At 42.0% G+C, this 26,201-nt stretch overlaps 1 protein-coding gene across 1 annotated transcript in view; it reads left to right on the forward strand.

Annotated features, from left to right (window-relative positions):
* The window catches only part of LOC124556330 (serine proteinase stubble), a 175,394-nt gene that overhangs the window by 126,715 nt on the left and 22,478 nt on the right, over nt 1-26,201 (forward strand). Inside the window, exons 6-7 of the mRNA XM_047130300.1 lie at nt 144-243; nt 10,067-10,235. Of these exons, the coding sequence (XP_046986256.1) occupies nt 144-243; nt 10,067-10,235 (269 nt within the window). The remainder of the gene's footprint in view (nt 1-143; nt 244-10,066; nt 10,236-26,201) is intronic.

Consider the following 26,201-nt stretch of genomic DNA (forward strand, 5'->3'; position numbering starts at 1 on the left):
TAGCATTTCTAGTAATTCAATGCCAGAAATGACTGGGATACTATACATAACGCACGATATAATAAACTTAAATTTTAAGTGAAAAATATAAATTGTTTAAATAAATTAAATGCTGTGCGTGAATAATGTTTGGATATCGACAGGACAACTAACAGCAACCTGAGAGTGCGTCTGGGCGAATGGGACGTTCGGGACCAGTCCGAGAGGCTGCATCACGAGGAATACGGCGTCGAGAGGAAGGAGGTAAGTTACACCCGCATTCTCTATCAGACATGCCATCTGGGTCGTCGCTACACGAAGCATGATAGTGCTGTCATGTCTACGTGAAGCCTCGCTGTCTAAGGCGTCGTCTCACGGTTGGCGCGGCTCCTCCCGACCGAGGTTCAAGTCCTCCCTCGGGCCTGGGTGTGTGTGTTGTCCTTAGCGTAAGTTAGTTTCAGCTAGATTAAGTAGTGTATAAGCTTAGGGACCGCTGACCTCGGCAGTCTAGTCCAATAAGATCTTACCACAAATTTCCAAATTTCACTGAATTAACGAACTGAGCTGACTTCTCATTTCTGAACCGCGCGAGGACTGACAAGGGGAGGCCACGACGTTTGGAACGCGGATGTACTGCAAACTTCGTACACTCGTAATACTCCACGAGGACAACAAAATGTGTAAGCAGTAGCGCGTACTTCTCAAGAGTTATAGAGAAAATCGCAAGACAATTTCGGTCGCCGAATATATATGTCTGCGTGGCCATTTTAAGCATGAAGCGGCTACAGCCGAGTGATGCCGGCACTGTGGCTCAGCGTGTTCGGTCAGAGCGTTAGCTACTCTTTATAATAAAAAAAAACTGAGCGAACGGATCATCGAACAAACTGAGAGGGTGTCATTGGACGTCTGCCCTGAACAAATTCGACGAACAATATAGAGCAATTTTTTTTTTTTTTTAAAAAAACGTGTTTGGCGTTCAAGTCGCTGGATCGCTGGATCGAGTTCCGTTCGTCAGTTTTTTTTTATTTTCAACACAGTCATTTTCTTTATTATTTATATTACAATTGATATAATTGGGAAAATACGTGTATTCGGATGAACTTTTATTAAATTTACAATGTTATTTGGCGGTCTAATAATTGGTTATGCAGTACCGAGTGTATTTCAATAGCGTCTTCCGAGAAGCAATTTCTCGTTCTCTTTCGATTAAATAGGAACAGTTTTGAAGACACGGACAAACATACATTTTCAGTATCACTTTATGCGTTTAGTCGTTTACTAGTCGATAGTTATAAATATTATATTACTTGTGAAAATAAAAATTAGTAGACTGCCAAATAACATTGTAAATTTAATAAAAGTTCATCCGATTACACGTATTTTTCCCATTATATCAATTGTCATATAAATAGTAAAAAAAATGACTGTATTGAAAATAAAAAAATAAGAAACTGACGAACGGAACTCGATCCAGCGATCCAGCGGCTTGAACGCCAACCACTTTTTTTTTAAAAAAAAAGAAAACATTTTCTTCTATATTGTTCGTCGAATTTGTTGAGGGCTGACGTCCGATGACACCCGTTCTGTTTGTTTGTTCATCCGTTCTCTCAGATTTTTATTAGAAAGGGCAGCTAACGCTTTGACCGAACATGCTGAGCTACCGTGCCAGCACCACTCCGCTGCAGCCGCTTCATGGTTCAAATGGCCACTCACACACGCATATATATATATATATATATATATATATATATATATATATATATATATATATATATATATGACGACCGAAATTATTTTGCGATTTTCTCAGTAACACTTGAGAAGTACGCGCTACTGCTTACACATTTTGTTGTCCTCATGGAAAACTACGAGTGTACGAAATTTGCAGTAAATCCGCGTTCCAAACGTCGTGGCCTCCCCTTATGAAATATTTTGCCGAGAAACTGTTTTATAGGAGAATCAGACGGTGAATAATCTGTGCTCAGAAGAAATTAAGTTTTCATTACATGCAATGTTTCTTAGGAAATATATAGGTGAAGAGCATATACGAGTGCAGGAAAGAAAACAGATAATAGGAAAATAACCTGCAAAGTATATCAAACTGCGAAAAAAAAAATTCAATCCTTTTATACTCACTGAAGCCGCTCCCAAATGATATCTGTAAAGACAAGGAAACCTAATAGCTTTAAACCTAAGGTGAAAGAAGGTATGTATGCAGTTTCGTTCGTTTGTTTAATGATCCACATATTCCAGTTCGTGAGTGTTACATTGAGTTTGCAGCTGACCTCTCATTTTACGTCAGTATCCTCTTGAATGACCGTCTGCTACGATCACTCAACACACACTTTCGTCCCCGTTGTGACTTAGCGGATGATGTTCTTCCGCTTTCTCTGTATGCGGTATAAAACTTCTACATAGTGCCTCTTCAAACATCAAACACTACGGCTACCCCGGTTACTGAAGCACCCATCATATGAGCCCCAACAATTTGCCCACGTTCGAATTCACTTAGCTCTGACGTAATGCATTCACCGTTACAGGGTGGTTATAATTAAACTTTCGCTTCTTGAGCCAGTGTAGATAGAAAACTACACTCCTGGAAATTGAAATAAGAACACCGTGAATTCATTGTCCCAGGAAGGGGAAACTTTATTGACACATTCCTGGGGTCAGATACATCACATGATCACACTGACAGAACCACAGGCACATAGACACAGGCAACAGAGCATGCACAATGTCGGCGCTAGTACAGTGTATATCCACCTTTCGCAGCAATGCAGGCTGCTATTCTCCCATGGAGACGATCGTAGAGATGCTGGATGTAGTCCTGTGGAACGGCTTGCTTTGCCAGTTCCACCTGGCGCCTCAGTTGGACCAGCGTTCGTGCTGGACGTGCAGACCGCGTGAGACGACGCTTCATCCAGTCCCAAACATGCTCAATGGGGGACAGATCCGGAGCTCTTGCTGGCCAGGGTAGTTGATTTACACCTTCTAGAGCACGTTGGGTGGCACGGGATACATGCGGACGTGCATTGTCCTGTTGGAACAGCAAGTTCCCTTGCCGGTCTAGGAATGGTAGAACGATGGGTTCGATGACGGTTTGGATGTACCGTGCACTATTCAGTGTCCCCTCGACGATCACCAGTGGTGTACGGCCAGTGTAGGAGATCGCTCCCCACACCATGATGCCGGGTGTTGGCCCTGTGTGCCTCGGTCGTATGCAGTCCTGATTGTGGCGCTCACCTGCACGGCGCCAAACACGCATACGACCATCATTGGCACCAAGGCAGAAGCGACTCTCATCGCTGAAGCCGACACGTCTCCATTCGTCCCTCCATTCACGCCTGTCGCGACACCACTGGAGGCGGGCTGCACGATGTTGGGGCGTGAGCGGAAGACGGCCTAACGGTGTGCGGGACCGTAGCCCAGCTTCATGGAGACGGTTGCGAATGGTCCTCGCCGATACCCCAGGAGCAACAGTGTCCCTAATTTGCTGGGAAGTGGCGGTGCGGTCCCCTACGGCACTGCGTAGGATCCTACGGTCTTGGCGTGCATCCGTGCGTCGCTGCGGTCCGGTCCCAGGTCGACGGGCACGTGCACCTTCCGCCGACCACTGGCGACAACATCGATGTACTGTGGAGACCTCACGCCCCACGTGTTGAGCAATTCGGTGGTACGTCCACCCGGCCTCCCGCATGCCCACTATACGCCCTCGCTCGAAGTCCGTCAACTGCACATACGGTTCACGTCCACGCTGTCGCGGCATGCTACCAGTGTTAAAGACTGCGATGGAGCTCCGTATGCCACGGCAAACTGGCTGACACTGACGGCGGCGGTGCACAAATGCTGCGCAGCTAGCGCCATTCGACGGCCAACACCGCGGTTCCTGATGTGTCCGCTGTGCCGTGCGTGTGATCATTGCTTGTACAGCCCTCTCGCAGTGTCCGGAGCAAGTATGGTGGGTCTGACACACCGGTGTCAATGTGTTCTTTTTTCCATTTCCAGGAGTGTATTTACCGTACGCGTACTCAACATCATAGGAATGATGTTCAGACTGTGAGTTGCATTATTGGCGTTGTTAGTAGTCTTAGTGTCATGACTCGCCATTAATCGCCGGTACTAGTACGCCGTCGTAGTTTTGAAATATAAGTATCATTGTGCATTAAGTTGCAGGCCGTCAACGTGGGTCTGGACAAGGTGAGCACGGCATTAATCGTACAGCTGTATTATCGAAACAGCAGCAATAGTTCCGCTGCTCTTCGCAAGTATTGACGAATTAAATGCTTACGGAGAGGTCCACTTTCCTCACAGAGAATATGATTTGGAAGTTCGAATTAACTGGCGATTAGGAATTGCTCCTAGAGGAAGCCGACGGCCAATTGCGTCACAAATTGTTGGAGAAGTTACTGCTGCCACGGCTGAGAATACTGACGCAACGTGCTATCTGCAGCTAGTGCACGAGCTGTGTCTCGAAAATTGAACATTCCATGGTCGACCGTTCGAAACGTGCTGCAAACTATTGTGAAGTGGTAGCTCTAATGTGATTCAGGTTGTCGTGAAAGCAGATGGTCGTCAAACTGAGCAACGTTTGTAACCTGGAACGGAAACATGATACGCAATTAACAATACTTACCCTCTCATGTGGAAATTAAAATGTGTTTCTTTCAGTGGTTTATTCGTTACTTCACTTCTGCACGTCCTTGCAAATGTTTCCACGAATTTTATTAGCCGACCATCACTCGTTTTTCATGGAGAGCCCTCTCTAGTAGTGAAAGTTTGATAATAACCACCCTCTACACAGAGAATTGTTGTGACCACCACTGACACGTGCAACGTATTGAGAACAGTGCACACGTGCCGTTCGAAATCAAATACAACACGCAATCTGCCGGTATGTCTAGCATCTGCATTTATATTCAAGCAAGCATTTCTCGCGGTTTTCAATAATTTTGTGCAACACCTTTACATTCCACTGCGGACTGAAGATTCGAGTACTGACTGTGTCTTGTTTGATACTAATTCGGTTCTCAGTGTGGTTTGGGCATTACTGCTGTAATAACCGGACCTTATCCTGAACGCTTCCGATTTTGTCAATATAACATTTAAGTTTTGTCTCTCACTCGTTCAAGAAACTGTTTTCTCTTTTGCCTTGAATAATGTGTCGTATAAACTTTCCTTTCTAGAACTGGTTTCAAGTCAATACTCAGAAAGTGACAGCGCAGATCGTCTAATGTAAGATACAAAAATGTTGACACGCACACGCAGCTACCAGAACAGCTGTTCCCTGTTTTTTTGCGCGCTCAGTCCATATAGTTCTCCACCAGACAGGGCAAGTCAAGGAATATGCACCGAAACTATCGGAGTACTCATGAGGTTAGACCTCATAATAATTAGGCCTGCATACAGCTCTTAATCAAGTCGGTCTTGGGAATGTCGCTGCAAATCGTGACTTCCACTTCCATCCAATGAACAAGGTTGGCGGTCTTCGCCGTTTTAGTTTAATTTCGCCAGGAACAGAGGATAAATTTTCAACCCCGTAACGCGAATCCCTACGTGCAGTTAGGTGCATTCGATGCACTCAATAGCTACAATTTCTCTTTCCTCGTTCAAGATACTCGTAGTATATTCCTGTAATATACTGAGGCCTCGATAGCTTTTCTAAATTCTGAAACATACTAAAAATGTAAAATATGTTATTTATAGTTATAGTAGTGAATTCTGATGTTGAGTCCGCAACTTCTGCATAGATGGGAAGCTCGTTTAAAATTATACTGTCTGGCCATTAATACGTTCTTTAACGCGCAATATTGACCCAGTGCTGGCATACGTTCTCAGATTGGGATAATAATTAGTATTATAATCGTCTACGGATATCACATTCAGTTGGTTTTAGTTAATGGACCGTAGACAAGCAGACTCGTAGTACACGATGTTTAACGGTAAAAGTATATCACTCATAATGCCTCGACAGTATAGACATTTATGTTTATATAGTTATCTGAAGTAATAACCGGTCCAAAAATAAAGGATAACAAAGCATTTTCTCAGCAATGATTCACATGTAATATAGCGATTCACACATTTAATTGAGCAGATACGATAGCATGGTGTAATGTTTGTGTCAACTTTCAGGAAAGTAGGGTAGCGTAAATACTTCCTCGAAATCTCAGGTTGCAGTGTATAATACATTCCATTGGTAGACAGAGCAGTTGGTGTTGTGTCCTTAACTACAAGGCCTACATATTACTTTCCCGTCAAGACGAGACGCTGGTTACTCTGGAGCGCTGTAGATGATAGTGGTCAGAAACCCCTGAAACGCTTGTGGGAATGTTGCAGGGCAGGTTGTGCTGAGGCATAAATTTTAATTCGATACGTTGCGCCGTTTCTGAGTTATTTAGAATTGCAAAAGCCAATCGGGGAGTCGCGCGCTCACATCCAAGCGGTCTGTCATGGGCGGTGTTACCCAACGAGTGCTGTGTTTGTTTAGCTGAAACTTGAATTTGCGCGCGTGACGACCTGATTGATTAACTTCAGTGTTAATATGTCTCAGTACAACCTGCCCTGCAACATTCCTACAAGAATTTCAGATATGCTCTGTCCACCCTGTAGAACTGCGATTGTGTCGCATACAAATCATGACACTGAAGTGGTGTGTATGTGCAAGTCGGTTGTATGGTCAGAAACCGCCTGAAACGCTTGTGGGAATATTGCAGGGCAAGTTGTGCTGAGGCATAAATTTTAATTCGATACGTTGCGCCGTTTCTGAGTTATTTAGAATTGCAAAAGCCAATCGGGGCGTCGCGCGCTCACATCCAAGCGGTCTGCCATGGGCGGTGTTACCCAACGAGTGCTGTGTTTGTTTAGCTGAAACTTGTATTTGCGCGCGTGACGACCTGATTGATTAACTTCAGTGTTAATATGTCTCAGTACAACCTGCCCTGCAAACATTCCTACAAGAATTTCAGATATGTTCTGTCCACCCTGTAGAACTGCGATTGTGTCGCATAGAAATCATGACACTGAAGTGGTGTGTATGTGCAAGTCGGTTGTATGGAATCAACACTGGAAGATGGATCGACATGGGGACGTGGCAGAATGCTCGAAAGGAGCTACCGTGTTTGGTTGTGCTCGTTTTGTAATTGGAATTGATCGTCTGGTGATTTTACTAGACTGTAAATTACACAGTCATCTGCAAACAATCTAAGGGGGCTGCTCAGATTATCATCTAGATCAGGGCTTAACAACTGGCCGATTTTGAGCGCGAGTACTCGCGTCTGCTCAGGCACGTGCTCGCGAGCAGGTGCAAGGTCGCGGAGTAGGGAGGGAGGGGAGGGAGGGGAAATGCGCGCGCACGTATGAATAGGACCGCGGCGTGCCTTTTGAGTTCGCACCGACTGTGTAACGTTAAAAGTACTACGATCAGCTCTAACAGTCACTTCGCTGGTCAAGAATCATGCCAAGTCGCCGTTGTGTAAACACAACCATGCTTTTGCAGTTCAACCCCCATTGGGAGGAATTGTATCTGTTTACAGAAAAAGATGGTGTTGCAAAATGTTTAGTATGTCACAAAACGCTGAAGTCTTTTAGGAAATTTAATTTGCAGTGACATTATATGTCGTACCATGCGAAAGACTACGGAAGTGGAAAATGTGATGGACCAGATCGTGCACAGGAAGTTATTAAACTTAAAAGAAAGCTATCCGAAGAAGATCTGGATGACGAAGAAAAATCAACTGAGGCAGCTCTCAGAGTGAGCTACAAAATTGCTTTGTTTTTAGCAAAATCCTTGCGCCCCTTCACTGATGATTTAATAAAAGATGTTTGGTAGTTGCAGCGGAACATTTGTGTCCATCTCAAGTTGAACAGTTTCGGATTGTGCCATTATCTGACATGACCATTATGCGTCGCATACAGGACATGGCAGACGACGTCCAGAGCCAGCTTGCAAATATCTATAAAGATTTTATGGCGTATTCTCTAGCTCTGGGCGAAAGTGCTGATATCACTGGAACAGCGCAGCTTTCCATATTTATTAGAGGTGTTAATAGAGATCTTCAGGTGAGGAAGGAGCTCCTCGATGTAGTAGCCATGAAGAACACTACAACCGGAGTGATATTTTAAGTATTGTTAAAGAAAGTGTTGAAAATATAGGATTGTCGTGGAATTCTTTAGTTTCAGTGTCTACAGACGGTGCACCAGCGATGACAGGGAAAAAATTAGGTTTCGTTGCGCTGTTGAAGGAGAAAATGCAAAAACTGACCGTGCCGAATGAAATAAGGGGCGTTCACTGTGTGATCCACCAAGAAAACTTATGTGCAAAGAGTATCACTCTAAAAAATGTGATGAGTGTTGTTGTTCGTACAACCAATTATATAAGGAAGCATGGGCTACAACACAGACAATTTAAAAGCTTTCTTGAGGATGTAGAAAGCCAGTATGGTAGCCTACCTTATTACAGCGAGGTCCGCTGGCGAATTATTAAATCGAATTTTTGCCTATTAGATGAGATAAATATGTTCATGGAAATCAATAACATGTATGTTCCTGAATTGAAAGAGCCTTCATGGAAATGTGATCTCGCGTTCTTAGCAGATTTAACTAGCCATCTGAATGCTTTGAACATTTCACTACAAGGTAAAGATCTGCTAATTACTCATTTCATAGATCGAATACGAGCTTTTAAAATGAAATTGACACTTTGGATGAGTCAGCTGGAAACAGGAAATCTAGCTCATTTTCCTAAATTATCATCCATGCAAGATGTTCACAAAGACTGTGAACGTTATTCACATAGTTTAGTTGCCCTTAAGGAAGAATTTGATCAACGCTTTCAAGATCTGACAGCACTAGACAGTGATTCTGATCTGTTCTCCTCTCCATATTCAGCGAATATTGAAGAGATTCGTCCTGAGCTGCAACTAGAAATTATTGACCTGCAGTGTGACAGAGAATACAGAGACAAATTTCAGAACAAGAAAAACATTTTGGAATTTTACAGACACTTCCCTCAGGATAGATTTCCTCATTTGCGCAAACTGGCGGCTACAATAATATCAATGTTCGGTTCCATGTATGTTTGTGAATAACTGTTGGCGGCAGCTGTTGTGTGCCCCACGTGACTTTCCCCACTCTCCGCTCTGGTCCGGTAGTGGGGGTAGCGTGCTCGCGCTGCTCCGTGCTCGCGCCTTGCTGCTCACAGCTTGCTCCGCGCGAGCACGTATGTTGTGAAGCCCTGACCTAGATCATTTATGTAAATCAGGAACAGCAGAGGGCCTATGACACTACCTTGCGGAATGCCGGATATCACTTCTGTTCTACTCAATGATTTACAGTCTATCACTACGAACTGTGACCTCTCTGAGCGGAAACCACGAATCCAGTCACACAACTGAGGCGATACTCCATATACACGCAATTTGATTAACAGTCGCTTGTGAGGAGCGGTATGAAGGTTGTAGTTCATGGTGGAGGTGGTTTCCTAATGTTTTGCTACAAATGTTGCACTTTCTTCTACATCCTCAAGGTGAACATACTGTGGATAAACCCGTAGTCAAATAACAAAAAAATCTTCTGAGAGTTACATGCAGACGTTCCTGGTTTGGCGAGTGCTGTCGCAACTTGTCTGGTCCGCTAAATCACCCTATATTAAACCCACGGAACATGTCGGGGACTATCTAGCACAGCAAATGAAACATAGCCTTCAACATCCCCGCAATCTGGCAGCTATGCGAGATTTAATCATCAGTAAGTAACTTCAGCTGGATATGACATTTCAGGAGAAACCTGCGGACTCTCTTTCTCGCCGAACTGAGCGGTATTGAGCGAATAAGGGTTATGTCGCTTGCAGGTAACTAATTTTGTGTCCTGTGTCTTCAGTTATAAAATTCATTATAGTTTCATTAATTCCCTCATTAAATACAGTGTTAAAATTTCTAAATTACATACCAATTCTAACCATTAGTTAAGCTTTTCGATGATTTAGTTATATGCAGGAAGTGACACCTATTTACTAGCACTAATTAAATTAGCTGAAGAAAGATATTTTATAGGGATAATGTCTTGGATGCTTGTGTGTTGACGACAGGTGCACCCGCAATATAGCTCGTCTGACTTCCGGAACGACCTGGCTCTGGTGAAGCTGGACAAGCCAGTGGTGTTCAAGCAGCACATAATCCCCGTGTGCCTGCCCGAAGAGAACGTCAAGCTGGTGGGCAAGACCGCCACCGTCGCCGGCTGGGGCCGCACCAGGCACGGTCAGTATACCCCTTCCCCTCCGACATCGTCCCAGCTGTTTCAACTGAAGGTTCACATTCCGACCCAATGCATAATTTGAGACTGTCCATGTTCTGTAGTCACTTAGCCGGCCGAAGTGGCCGTGCGCTTCTAGGCGCTGCAGTCTGGAACCGCGAGACCGCTACGGTCGCAGGTTCGAATCCTGCCTCGGGCATGGATGTGTGTGATGTCCTTAGGTTAGTTAGGTTTAACTAGTTCTAAGTTCTAGGGGGACTAATGACCTCAGAAGTTGAGTCCCATAGTGCTCAGAGCCATTTTAACCATTTTGTAGTCACTTACAAACATTAATGACACTTTTAAGACAAGGAAAAGTATGAAGTACCTCTTTTCAGAAGGTATAAACATCGGTGGTCAGTGAATCGTGAGATATGGGGTTGGTGGCATAGAGCGAGATGGCCAGTAATCCATTCCCGAATCTTAAATTTGGGAATAGTTCCACTCACAACAAGCCGCGTGCCTTTTAGGAGATTGAGACTACTGTTTCCAGGCTCTGATGTGTAGCTGGAAATCTAAACTTGAATGGCCAGACAGATAAATGAACTCCGCTCCTCTCGAACGCGAGTGTGTGCTGACCACTGGGCTGACCCATTGCCACCAATGATATAGTATTCCACTACTTTTTACAACTAACGCATGGAAACCAGATGAAATGTAACAGGAATAGTTTGTGAGAATCTAAATTGTTCCTTTTAAATACGAACGAAACATCCTAGCATACATCATACGCTATAATTATACCCCACATGTTATCACAACAAATCACATTGAACTTGCATTACAGCAATAAGACTTCTCCGCCTCTTGGCAGCACGTGGAATATTTGACATGAGAACAGTAACAAGTACTGCAGTAATATACATTCTGTGTATCATCATTGGTGAATCCATGATGCCAGAAGTTAATTAATTGTCATAGGTTTTCATTTATCGAATAGCGAGCGTGTATTAGGAAAGAGAAATAATAATTGAATAGTCCAGCAAGTGTTAAAATGTTTATATCCCTCAAGTGTTAAAATGTTTATATCCCTCTAATTCGTCTTGGTTCGCTCTGTTCTCTATCTTTCTCTTTCCCTCTCTCTAGCTGTCTGTCTCTCTGTTTCTCTCTCTCTGTCAGTGCTGCAGAGATAATAGTTCCGCCAACGAAAAAAGGGGAAATAATTCGTGCAGTCACAATTTTTTGTACCGTGGTAGGAGGGACTACAATGGACAATATACTAAAAATATTGGCCAATAGGGAGGTGAGTATATCAGTGATGGGGGTGCATTTACACTTGTTTACGCTGTTCTCGAATAAATCGAAAATCGCTGCATCTGGCGGAAACGTGTCCCACTAGAAAATTAAATTCCCTACAAAAAGGTATTAACCATATTTTCTCTAGGACTATTAGTTTGTGCGATGTGGGAGATAGAAAAATAGCAAACTATTACAAGAGTGAACCTAGACTTTCTCGGCTTATACTGCTGATGAAATCTTCTCGGGCTTACAATAGTGTTTTAATGGTATAAAATAGCAGTTTGTTGTGAATCGAAATGGGTTAAGAACAAATATTAAATGTACATACCGTATCTATGTGTGCAAGAGCCTTATACAGGAATTACTTGTGTTCTGAGGATGTGATGTGGAGAGGGCTGGAGAGTGCTAGGGTGGGATGGAGGGTAGAAGCACGAGGGAGGTCATTTCGCCGGGATGTGGACAAGCACTTCGGCCTTTCTGGGTCTGCGAACTGAAGAACGAGTAGGTCAACCCCTACTCTCTGTACCCCACTACGTTACAGGAAGCAACTACACGTCATTTCACAGTTGAGATACTGGGCCTTCTGCAGTGTACCTCATAAATCAGTGGTGATGCTGCGTACAGACACAGAATGAGAGTGTTCACTTTTCACAGAATGTTTTGGAACTACGAGGAATACAGGTATTAGCTACTAATAATACTAACAGAAGAAACGCACAAGATCCACGTGAATGTCTGTACACTGCTCTGCACTGCTACTCGGGAAATTAATTCTTAGTTATCTTGTACGGCAGCTATGGCATTTTTCCGGGAAAGACTACCTCCCCCACCACAAGCTCTGCTCGCTTTTCAGTGTACAGACAGACTAAACTTCCCCAGTTCTTAATGTCCAGTTTTCTTGTTATATAAATAGACAACATAACTTCATTTTCATACAGTGAAAGCTTTCACGACCGGATGTTTCAGCTGCCTAGAATTCTTCCGGGTTGTATGGCCGTGGTCCGTGGAACTCTTAAATGCCTGACGTTTCGTCCAAAGCTACGTTGGACGAAACATCAGGGATTGAAGAGTTCCATGGACCACGGCCGTACAACCTAGAAAAATTCTCGGCAGCTGATAACTTCATTTTTCTCGTGCTCATAAAGCGGAGTTATTACTGTTCACTGAGTGAGTACTTATTTGTATTTACTAAGTGATTTTTTATGTAAATACGGTTCTATATACCATGGTTGAGAAGTGTTTAATTTGCAAGCGTGATGTTGCCAGTGACCTACACAATATTGGTGTGGAAGGAAATGGACTGGTAAACGTGGCACGTTGATGCTGATTGTAGTTGACAGGGTATTCTAAAGCCGCGTGGACCGTGTTGCAGTCACTTGGTGGAGAATTAATGAATGGCAGGAAACTTATTGCATGTCTCTCACCACTAAATTTGTTGGTGATAGACTCCATAAATCTCTAACATTCAAGAACTGCTGCATTTCTATAGTGCCGCAGTGAATGCAGCCACTTACCACACTTACACAATATATGTTTCAAGGTAAGTGTCTATATGTCAGATAGAATACGACTGATCGTGTTCAAGTCTAGAACATTAATTCGCCGTAAAGCATTGCTTGTCCGATGTTCAAATATTTGAAGTTCCGTAACACCTAGATGGAATACTTCGATATCAGAGGGAGCCGATTTAAGCCTCTGGGCCTCTTCAGATGATGGAAGAGGTGAGTCTGGGGTAATGAGATTGATGGACCCCTATGCTATGAAAAGTACTCCAATCATCGATGGTGGAGACAATGAAATCAACAGTGCCGAATATATATTGACAGAATGTTACACTTCAAGCAGGCTCTTCAGTGTGGTAGACAGGTGACAGCTCCAGCTGTTGAACTACGATAAGTTCCACAGAGCCCCAAACCAGTAAGTAAATTGAGCAAAGTTTTTGATTCAGGCTTCCTGCTAGTGAAGAGAGTGGTAGTAGGTAAGATAGGAAATATGAATGATCTAGGGCGAATGGCAATAATGAGGTCATGATATATGGATATAAGGTTATTTTCAATTTCTGTTTTACCCTTTTTTCACTTAAATGCAGTCCCTAAAGTTATGGAATATATGAGCTACCAAGTTTTCAGGCCTCCTAAAGAATTTCTCACAAAGCAGATAACATAATCGTCATACCCCATTGACTCAGTATCTTTTAAGGATATTGTGGCAGCTGTTTTTTATGTTTATCCTTGTTAATCTTTGCACTTTGCAGAATACCATACATCAAATGTTTTTCACCTGAACTATGAAAGCACACAATAGTTTTCACGGTGCGGGTACTATCCTTTTATTTTTGTCTCATTCTATTGCGGCGGCGCGGTTCTTTCCGTCCCCTTACGACGAACCTGCATCTACCTGTGAACATTGTCTCAGCAAATCATCAGTAGTGAGTCCGACCCCGGTAGCTGAATGGTCAGCGTGACGGAATGTCAATCCTAAGGTCCCGGGTACGATTCCCGGCTGGGTCGGAGATTTTCTCCGCTCAGGGACTGGGTGTTGTGTTGTCCTAATCATCATCATTTCATCCCCATCGACGCGCAGGTCGCCGAAATGGCGTCAACTGGCGAATGGTCTACCCGACGGGAGGCCCTAGCCACACGACATTTCATTTCATTTCATCAGTAGGGAGGCCGAGCGAAACCTACTGTACTTTGACGTGAACCAGGCTGCAACTAAAGTCACTAAATTACGTTTCGGTAGAAGGTTTTCACACAAATGAAAGGTTGGAAATTTTGTCCTCAATTAATATATTCTGAAACTTAGGTGACCAAGTATCACTGCCAAGCCTGTGCTAGTCTTAACACAGTCACTCACAATCCCTTTCACTTACGTTAGCAAGTTTATAGTGTTGCATTTCCCGAAAAATAATAGCTACAAAAATACTGATTGTTTTTGATTGATAATACTCGCCAAATATTAAGTCATTCGGTACCAAATGCAGTCACAGTTTTTAGCCACCGACCTGCTCAATATGCCACGCGGAATTTATGTCTTTTCTCGTCACAAAATTCACTTAAAAATTCCGAAATGTCTACACGCCCATCGGAATAATTATGTCGTCACTTTACCACACTTTTGATGTATGAAACAGTGCTATATCCGGCAACTTGTCGTTTTCATCGGAACTACAACTACACACGTCCTAACTGTTTCATGGCTAGGCTCCCACTCTTCTCTAGAATCCTCTCAAGTAGACTTGGCCACTGTTTCTATGTTTCGATACAGTGTATCGATACGTGGAACTGTTTCAGTGTCTCGGAACGGCTGTGGTTCACTGTTTCGAAACAGTGGTGTTTCATTTCGCCCCTGTCTCGGATAACCGGACCAGATTCGATCTCGAGCCAGACACAGAAACTGTATCGTTGTTTCAAAATAAGGCTGTTTCAGTCCACCTGTGCTTGGAACGGACTGATTGTATCGAAACAGGGATGTTTCATTCCGCTCTGTGTCGGACGACATTCGGGCTCGGCACAGGTACTGAAACGCAACATACCACTTCATGAAACACTTTCAAGAGTGTCGAAATCTTTTTGACAACAAATAGCATGAAGCTTAAGATATCCGAAAATAAAGCTTCGTTTCTAGCTGACTGTCCTATTTCTAAATGGCGTAACATCTGCTTTAGAAACACTAACAAAACAATAAAACAACGCATACTATTCACATTGAAAATAATAAATATGTGAAAAGCATTTAGTTAAATTACACTTTTTTTAAAACATGCGCTTCTCTGTTCATGTGCAATAATCATATTAAGAAACGCAAGTAAGCCTACAACATTTTGAATAAAAAAAGGCGTAGAGAGACAGTTATTAGACATATACATAAATTTGATGTAGGTATAATTGCAAGCAATCTGTTTGTCATATCACTGATAGTGTAATGGTGAACGGGAAGGGTTGGGAAGCATGGTGAATTTATAGTAACGGTTCGAAACACCTTTAAAGACAAAATTTTTTGTTATATTTTGTTATTTATTCGAAGTATTTGGCGTTATTTGTGAGTCTATAGTCACTGTGCCTATTATCCACAATGATTTCCTCTGTGTGCATGGAAATTAGCAGGATGGGTATATTACCCATACTAACGGAATGTGGGAATCCCAGTAGCATATCCGTAGTTTCTGCAGTTCACTCCCATCTCCAGTTCCGTTCGTGATGGTTCTTCTGTCTTCAGCTATGGCTGTCCTCAGCCAAATGAAAGGTATGAAAGTCACACGACACGAAAGCAGCGCATTTGCTGCAGGAAATACGAAACTGCCAATACGACAAAGTGATAGTTTCATACTTCCTGCTATATGATTAGCGCTCTCGCACCTCATTTGTGTTTATATGGACATACTTATACAGTAGACATTCAAGATGATAAATTGTGTAGGTTTATTAGATTACAAAACACAAATTGTTTCACTGTTTCGAAGCAACGTATCGAAACATTACATTGTACTGTTTCATTTGTTTCGAAACAGTTACATGTTTCACTTTGCCCATCTCTACTCTCAAGTCTTTTCTACCAGCAGAGAAAGCCGCGCGAAGAATATTGCTTTACCATTGGTCAGTTTACTCAACAGCCAATAGCAAAACAACACTTTCCCGCGTCAGTCCGCGCTTTTCATCAATAACCAATTGCAAAATAGTAAACCTAACGACTGCACTTTTTACCGACGCAATTATCTAATATGCTGAAGTTTTGCTTATGCATAAAGTTATTTACTATTGTTATTTATTCCTAAATTAACTTTCCCTTTACCATAAACTTACTTTACAAATCTATTCTACAAAACTCCCCTCTGTTCATATCCATACATCTTCGAAATGTTCCCACACTAAATCCTAATACATAACTCGTTAAACAATTATCTTCATATTAACCTTAAACCACACTCACGCATCATTCATACTGCTAAAACACATTTATAACATTTTACATACACAAAAAGACATAATAACACTTTATGAAAATGCTAGAACAGTTTATGAAAAACATTCTATTACTTTAGTGCACTCTAGTGGGCACAATCGAAACTAAAATCACAGTCCCCCTATCCAATATTGTCCTTTATCGGCTGATACATAAACTACGTGCGCGTCCAGTCTCGGGTCACCATCTGTCACTATCAAGCTCTGAGACACATCTCCCACTTAACCGCCCTCAAGACAGGATCGTTATACGGCGCCACGCCTCACTATGTTCAGCTGTCTTTATATGATGTACTGCTTCGCAGCTCATCTACAGTGTTAGTTACATCTTCCTTAGATCACTTCAACGATTGCGAATCAGTCTGCAGGATTTGCATAGGTCATTAGCTTTAAAACTAATTAATATATTATTTTTTACTCCTGTTCATGCAACTACGCTTAAAACCTAGTTTTTTACATGTTGCCAGTTTTTAAATAAATATTAATCCATGGAATTCAAGGAGTTGTCGAGGAGAAATGACTTTAGAATAGATTTAAAACCTATTTTGCTATATGTCAGACATTTTATATTATTGGGCAAATCATCAAAAATTTTTGTTGCTGCATGTTGAACTCCTTTCTGAGCAATTTACAGCTTTAGTAATGGGTAATATAGCTATTTTTTCCTTTAGTGCAGTAGGCATGGACATCACTATTCTTCTCAAATTGTGATGGATTATTTATGACGATTTTCTTTAGCGAATATATTTGTTGTGAATGTGCAGCCGAAATGTCTAAAACCTTGAAGAGGTTCATACATGACGACTGTTGGCGAACGTCATACATTATTCTTATTATTCGCTTTTGTACAATCAATACTTTCTTTCTAACGGATGAGATGTCTTAAACATTTATTCCATAAGATATTACTGAGTGGAAATATGCAAAATATGTTAGGGCGTTGATTCATTTATTTCCAAGACTGGCCGTTATATGATGAGCATATGTAGCTGAACTTAATTATTTGACTAGCTCAGTAATATGTTTCTTCCAATTGAAGTTTTCATCAGTATGTACACCCCAAAATTTGGAGCATACTATCCTGTTTACTGACTCCTGTTTATGCGCTACGTCAGTTATTGGCATGACTCTATTTGCTGTACAGAACCAATATAGTGTGTTTCCTCAAAATTAAGGGAGAGTCCATTATCAGAGAACCATATAATAGTTCTTTGAAAAACAACATTAACAATATATTCTGTGGGTTTCTCTCCAGTGATATGTGTTGTAATACTAGGATCATCTGCTAAAAATACCAATTCTGCTTGATGAATGTTTAGTGGAAGGTCATTCCCAAATATAAGGAACAGGAGTGGAACCAAAATTGAACCTTGTAGGACTCTCTTCATGATTTCTTCCCACTCAGTAAAATTTTTCCTCCTTTCAGCGTTGTTTCAATTATTCAGCACATTTATAGAGAAACTTTAGAACATGAAACAACAAGTAAGATGGATACAGGAAATTAGGGAGAATATGAAAGAGCTAGAATTAATCCTGGACGATTTTTAAAACAAAGCATATAATTTAAAGAACGTAAAAATAAGATTTAAAACCAAAAGTAGACTAACGACAAACAATGAAAAGGTTATTGACAGATGAGGAATGATAAAAAAGCTCAGAACGAATGAAAAGATAGTAGCCAATTCGGAAAAAAAACCTACTGAAAAATATGACCAGGAAACGGTTGACTGAAGTTGACGGTTAGTCTATAATCCCCTAGATTTAACGTCTCTCTCCGTGTGGTTACGTGGTGTTCTGACAGGCACAGAACGTCTGCCACTTCAGAATTTTCTACATTTCCTAGACACTCAAGAAACCCATCCACCTTGTTTTTCAGCCCCTTAATGTTGTGAAGAAACAAATTATTTTTACTTTTCTGAAAACTGTTACATATATTATCGCTCTGTTCTGTTCTAATGTATTTCAAGACTGTCTCTCTACAACCTGATTCTAAACTAAAATATGTATCCCTCTGGCTCCAGTAATCACAGCGATTTTGCCTTTGGTGCTTGCACCCGCCCCCTCCCCCTCTCCCCCCTTCCCCCCTTACACTTCCTGCAAGATGCTGAGCTAGTCTGTCCTTCCACCTCTTATTCAGGCGAAGGCTTATCCTCACCTCTCAACTGCAGAAACAGTTACAGCTCAAATATAAAACTTTGATTCAACTCAAAACAATCCATTCAGCTCTTTGTTAACTCTGCTAACAGCTGTGTTAACCAGAGCTGGTCATAGTGCTGCAGAACCGCCACAAACTCCACATGTGTGTGTGCTGCTGCCACTCCAGCTTCCTACTGGTCACCTTAATACTGTACTCTTAGTTGTTAGCCTGGCTTGTTCTTGCTCCTCTTACTTCCCTTTTTGATTAAAATCTCTGCACAAAGCCCCTAAATTCTCTGTCACCTGACTAAGCTTGGCACTAGGTTTCACGGTTCTTGTGACTCAGTAGTTTTTCCTGTAGCATTTGGCCTACCCCCCTCCCATGACTTCTAACTAGCAGCAGGACTCTTTTCTTTCTGCTTGACTTTTCTACCGACTTAGCTTTAAAGTTGTTCCTACGGGTCTGTTGCAGGCTACTTTGCTCAAAAACTGGTTGAGCCTGTTCCTCTATTTCAGACAACAAATCAAACTTACTGCTAACAAGAATTTGAAACATGATTTCTGAGGTTTTCTCCTTTCGTTTATTACTCATTACTTTGTCCCACTTCCCATTCTCTCTTTCCCCTTTCAACTTACCTAACCCAAAATACCCCATTTCTAACTACACCTAAAAGGTACAATCTTTATTCCCTTTTCCACGATTCTCTTGTCCTGACTGCGTTACCTACAACATGGGAGAGCTTCATCTTATACTTTACCGTCCTCCACCCTACAATGTCTCCAATGAAACACCAACTCACAGTCGTGGTATGTTTCTGCCACACTTACCAAACTAAGGCAGCTCCACATTTGTCACTCATGATGATATTTTTATATTAAACTAAAGGAAAACACTGACACGCACTAAAACTGTAATAAAGTAAGAACAGACGAAAACTTATCTTCCGATGAATTGCTCAGATAACTTTCACATGGCGTGCAGACATAAGTTTTAGCTCGCAGAAGACGTGAAACGACTGAAAACTAAAATAGCTCGATACTCTTGTCAACAATATTAAGCATACACTATCAGGAAATAACGAGAAAGAACTGAAATCTATACAGAACAACATGTAGCTTTCCGCACTGCCGGTACTGATGTCAGAACGCTTAGAGCATGCGACCAGCCAACACGACTGACAGCTGTCAACTGCCCAACTGACAGTCGTCATTTCCCTCTCCTTAACTGAAGATCTCCTACACTGATGCAGAAATTCTTTCATCCTCAGGATGTCCTCTTTTGCTCGGTGTAGGTGCTGAGCGTATGGAGAACTTTTTATAGTGATAGTCATGATACTTTGCACCTGCACCGCGTAGATTCTCAGCAAAGCAAATCTGTCTTCGGATGGTGTCTCCTCATTCATCCACTTTCTGCTGTGTATGAACGAACTGTAATTCTACTATCCTAACTAAATGAGCGGACGCTGTGTATTTTTTACTACAATTGTCGGGAATTTGTCCTCTGCTCATCAAGCTTATGCAAAGGAGACAGTTGGTTTCAAAACCAAATTTCACTTCAGATGAACGCAAACGTGTGACTTCATGTAGTATTCCTTTGAAAAAAACATCTCTTAGGAATCTATTAACTGAGTGAGACCTTGGAGCCCCGCAAGAGGGATGAACGACACTACGTTTCTCATCTGTTAGCGAAATCTTCAACATTCACATATTTCCTCAAATAACTTGCATTTTCCAAACCAATCCCTTTCCCACCAAAATTACACACTCTGTCAGTTTCGAGACTCAATTAATAAAAAATTTGGGAAAGTTACAATGGTGGTTTTAATGCTATGGTCTTCTATATAGTTGCAAGGTCAGAAGAGTGCTACAGTGGTTTGAGGGGCATGAAAGTGAACTGACATTGAAGTCCCAATTTTTAAAGAATTACACTCCCATATACAGGGCGTTACAAAAAGGTACGGCCAAACCTTCAGGAAACATTCCTCACACACAAAGAAAGAAAATACGTTATGTGGACATGTGTCCGGAAACACTTGCTTTCCATGTTAGAGCTCATTTTATTACTTCTCTTCAAATCACATTAATCATGGAATGGAAACACACAGCAACAGAACGTACCGGCGTGACTTCAAACACTTTGTTACAGGAAATGTTCAAAATGTCCTCCGTTAGCGAGGATACATGCATCCACCCTCCGTCGCATGGGATCCCTGATGCGCTGATGCAGCCCTGGAGAATGGCATATTGTATCACGGTCGTCCACAATACGAGCACGAAGAGTCTCAACATTTGGTACCGGGGTTGCGTAGACAAGAGCTTTCAAATGCCCCCATTAATTAAAGTCAAGAGGGTTGAGGTCAGGAGAGCGTGGAGGCCATGGAATTGGTCCGCCTCTACCAACCCATCGGTCACCGAATCTGTTGTTGAGAAGCGTACGAACACTTCGACTGAAATGTGCAGGAGCTCCATCGTGCGTGAACCATATGTTGTGTCGTGCTTGTAAAGGCACATGTTCTAGCAGCACAGGTAGAGTATCCCGTATGAAATCATGATAACGTGCTCCATCGGTCACCGAATCTGTTGTTGAGAAGCGTACGAACACTTCGACTGAAATGTGCAGGAGCTCCATCGTGCATGAACCACATGTTGTGTCGTGCTTGTAAAGGCACATGTTCTAGCAGCACAGGTAGAGTACCCCGTATGAAATCATGATAACGTGCTCCATTGAGCGTAGGTGGAAGAACATGAGGCCCAATCAAGACATCGCCAACAATGCCTGCCCAAACGTTCACAGAAAATCTGTGTTGATGACGTGATTGCACAATTGCGTGCGGATTCTCGTCAGCCCACACATGTTGATTGTGAAAATTTACAATTTGATCGCGTTGGAATGAAGCCTCATCCGTAAAGAGAACATTTGCACTGAAATGAGGATTGACACATTGTGGGATGAACCATTCGCAGAAGTGTACCCGTGGAGGCCAATCAGCTGCTGATAGTGCCTGCACACGCTGTACATGGTACGGAAACAACTGGTTCTCCCGTAGCACTCTCCATACAGTGACGTGGTCAACGTTACCTTGTACAGCAGCAACTTCTCTGACGCTGACATTAGGGTTATCGTCAACTGCACGAAGAAGTGCCTCGTCCATTGCAGGTGTCCACGTCGTTCTAGGTCTTCCCCAGTCGCGAATCATAGGCTGAATGTTCCGTGCTCCCTAAGACGCCGATCAATTGCTTCGAACGTCTTCCTGTCGGGACAACCTCGTTCTGGAAATCTGTCTTGATACAAACGTACCGCGCCACGGCTATTGGCCCGTGCTAATCCACACATCAAATGGGCATCTGCCAACTCCGCATTTGTAAATATTGCACTGACTGCAAAACCACGTTCGTGATGAACACTAACCTGTTGATGCTACGTCCTAATGTGCTTGATGCTAGTACTGTAGAGCAATGAGTCGCATGTCAACACAAGCACCGAAGTCAACATTACCTTCCTTCAATTGGGCCAACTGGCGGTGAATCGAGGAAGTACAGTACATACTGACGAAACTAAAATGAGCTCTAACATGGAAATAAAGCGTTTCCGGACACATGTCCACATAACATCTTTTCTTTATTGGTGTGTGAGGAATGTTTCCTGAAAGTTTGGCCGTACCTTTTTGTAACACCCTGTATATAAGAGAGTCAGACTTCTCGTTACTTTACAAATGAGTTATTATTGACCTTAAGCATATTATTGACCTTAAGCATATAAGTGAGAAAAATTTTAAAAACGTTTTGAAATTATATGTAAAGTTTGTTGGAAGTCACTAACGACTCTCATTCTTAAACACTGGATGAGTATAATCTGAGTATTTGCGTGGGGTTAGTTACGTTGTCTTGAGGCATAAGCCCAGTTTCTATCTGCAATATTTGTCAGATTTTGTGAAACATTTATCAAAAGCTTATACCTCCTAATGTATACAGGATGAAGAAAAAATGCCGCTCTTTGCAGTCGGCATGCGATTCCTCATCCGAATTCAAGACAAAAGTTTACCTTAGAAAACCTAGTCTGGCCAATACGTTTAATACAAATGCAACTTAAAGAATGAGGCTTTGGCAAGCTGTGCGTACAGTGTGGTCAAGAACAGATACCATGAACTCTGTACTGTATCGCCGCCGTCTAATTCTTTCAATGAGACGAGGCAATACGGTGGATATCGGATATGCAGACTTACCTATGTTCGAGTCGAGCTCACGCCGAACACTGTTTTTCAGTTAAAACATCAATTTGTATCCAATTTACATCTCCACAGTGTGGTAAGTTGTGTGTTTCGTTCTGTTACTATTACCTTTATTTGAACGCTAAGACGTAATGTGAACTTCTTACAGAACTTAAACGACCACTTTCTTTCGTCCATAACACAAATAAAGGCACTATAGTGGACATTGTAAAATCGTCTATATCAAACTAGGTAAAAAAAACACAACAGGGAAGCTACACTAGATTGCAAATTGTGCTATTCCATTCTGTATATTTGACATACAGGCTTATCTTCACAGAGCCTATACATACACGTATGGGCAACGTCCACTTTAGAGAAGATGTTCAAAGCGATCAATTTGCATTTGCAAACACTTGGCCATTCGCTGGATTATTCTTTGCTGGACGCTACGCAGCACACCTGCATCCACCATTGGCGAAGCAGCGTGCACACGTGTCGTGTACATCCATGAGCGGAGTGCTATGAACTTATTCCTTTAAGTGTCTGTACAAATAAAAAGTTAGTGGATCAAGGTCCGGCGAACGTGGAAGCCAGAACATCCGACCTCCACGACCAATCCATTTCCCCGAAAACGCTTCATTTAAATAGTTAAACACATTCATTCCAAAGTGTGGCGGTGCACCGCTATGCTGAAACCGTAACTGTGGCCGAACACCAAGTGGAAAGTTTCATAATGCGTCAGGCAAAGTATTGCAAAGAAACGTACGATACAGGGGCACATTCAACTTTTCCAGCAAGAGACACGGGCCAGGAAGCACTCCTCCCTCTATTCCGGACCACAGGTTTATGCCAAAGCGGATATGAAAGCCACGTTCACAGGTGACGTATTGGTTGTGTTCCTATCTATAATGGCTGTCGTGGAGGTTGAAAATATCTACACAAGCGAAGCTAGATTCGTCAGTCCGTATCACGTTATTTATAAAATGTTCATTATGTTCCACTTTGTGCAAGAGCCATTTACAAAATCATACTGGAAGGCGGTATTCTGGTCGCTGGTGTTTAGTTAACGTGTAATGATATGGATGTACTTCTTCATCGCGCAACACATCAGCGCCAAGTCTTTAAGATATCTGGAACAACCTTGCAATATCGCGGTTATTTCACCGAGGTGATTGGTTAACGGTTTCAAGTATCGCGTCCTCTGTTTGCGGAGTACGTCTATTTCTTGGAGGACCTCTGCCCATTACTTGTGTACGAAGATTACCGATTTTCCAGCGCCTTGCTCCAGACAACGAAATACACTCTTACCAGGATGGCACCTTTGAGGGTACCGTGTAGCATACGCACAAGCAGCAGAAGCAGCTTGGTTATCGGATGTACCCAGCACCAAAAGCATATCGACTTTTTCATCGTTTGTGTACTCCATCGGCAAGCCGCCCCTACATGAACTTAGCAGGATCAGTTACGATCGTGCACTGCCCGGTTAGTAGACACGTCCATACAGTTTAATGGATCCAATTGCCATGTGATAGGCTATTTTCACGTGACAAACCGATGTCCTACTCACAAGGGAAACTCTCCATCTCACCCCCTCAGATTTAATGGTAAGAGGGCTCAGTGGACAGCCCGTCGACAACTGAACACAGATCAAGTATGAAAACAGGAAGAAGTTGTACTGATCTGATTTGATCCATTACAAATGGTTCTGAAAGCCTGCGACTGCGAAATCAATAGGTTTCTTTATAAAAAAAACTCATCTGCTACCAGTCACCATTTTCTTTATTTTATTTTTCGTACCACGCGTTTCGGGAAATGATTCACATTTTCAAGTGCGTTTTTTGTGTTATGTCATTCATATGTGATGTTGTCGATGTGTGAGATTCTGCTTCATTTGGTTGACTTTACTGCCATATATAATAAAACACGCGATTTTTAGTTGGCTACGATCTTTTTTTTTTTGTGAAGTTAGTGGAGAAATTTAGAAGAATTTGTGCTTACAGTTTCCTTATGGTCCATTTGTGCAGAGTCTCATACACACTAAACAACACACACAACTTGTTGTACACTTTTAAACATCGAAAACATTTTACATAAACAAAACAGTGACACAGATGTTCTTACAAGTAGTCAACAGAGATGACATTATAGGTCTTCCACAGAGTATGATATGCTTTTGTACAGACGTTGTTTATCTTAATAATTTGGATCATAATTTACTTATGTCTGTTTTACATTGTGCTTATTTCTATGTGTTACTATATTTATTTAAGTATACTATCGAAACATCTGAAGAAATTCACTGATTCACTTTCAAGTATTTCGTTTAATATTTTATCTTCATATTTTCTGTAATGTGAATATATTTTCAGTTCTTCTAGCAAATCCATTTTATGTCCTTTATTTAGTCGGTGGAGTACTTTGACATTTTGCTCTATTTTTCCAAACGGGTGTCCTGTATTATGTACATGTGTTGCTATGGCTGATGTAGTGTGTCTGTTGTGTGTGTAGGCTTTTATGTGCTCTGTGTACCTGGTGTTGAAATTTCGGCCTGTTTGTCCTAGGTAGAACATGGAGCATTCCTGTCATGTGACCTTGTATATTCCAGAGTCTAAGTATGGATCATGCTTACACGAATCTTTTTTGTTAACATTCACTGTATTCCCAAATTCACGAGCCTTCATCAATTTGAGGACCAATAAAAATTATAGTTTCCACTTTTTCTTGACTGATAAAGGTAAATTTCATAGAAAAATACTTAGAGCAGAATCCATCTTGTGGAACAGTCCTTAAAAACTGCTTCATCAAGCTTAATTAGACGTGTATTAGGGGAAGCAAACGGTTGGTGCTAGATATTTCAAGTCCCAGGCATAAAATGTGTCTGGGTTTTTACTTTGCTCACATACCCCACTCACGTAAAAAAGCACGGCATTTTCGTGTATCCAGCTTGCTAGCCTGACAAAATTTCTACAGTTATGATTCATCATATCAGTAGGAAGAAATACAGTCTTTTATAACTGAATACTTTTATTATTTGTATCCACCAAACATGTTTCACCTATTTATATTAGACACCTTCGTAAGTAAATAATATGATGAAAGTTATTTATTTCTATGTATTATGATAGTAGACATGTAGTGATTTTTGGCAGCTCAATTACATTCTAGCTCTTCAAAAAAAATTTTTTTACACTTACACTATGTGATCAAAAGTATCCGGACAGCCCCAGAAACATACGTTTTTCATATTAGGTGCATTATGCTGCCACCTACTGGCAGATACTCCATATCAGCGACCTCAGTAGTCACTAGACATCGTGAGAGAGCAGAATGGGGCGCTCAGCGGGCCTCACGGGCTTCGAACGTGGTCAGGTGATTGGGTATCACT

This window comes from Schistocerca americana, chromosome X (assembly GCF_021461395.2).
Source record: "Schistocerca americana isolate TAMUIC-IGC-003095 chromosome X, iqSchAmer2.1, whole genome shotgun sequence".
NCBI lineage: Eukaryota > Metazoa > Arthropoda > Insecta > Orthoptera > Acrididae > Schistocerca > Schistocerca americana.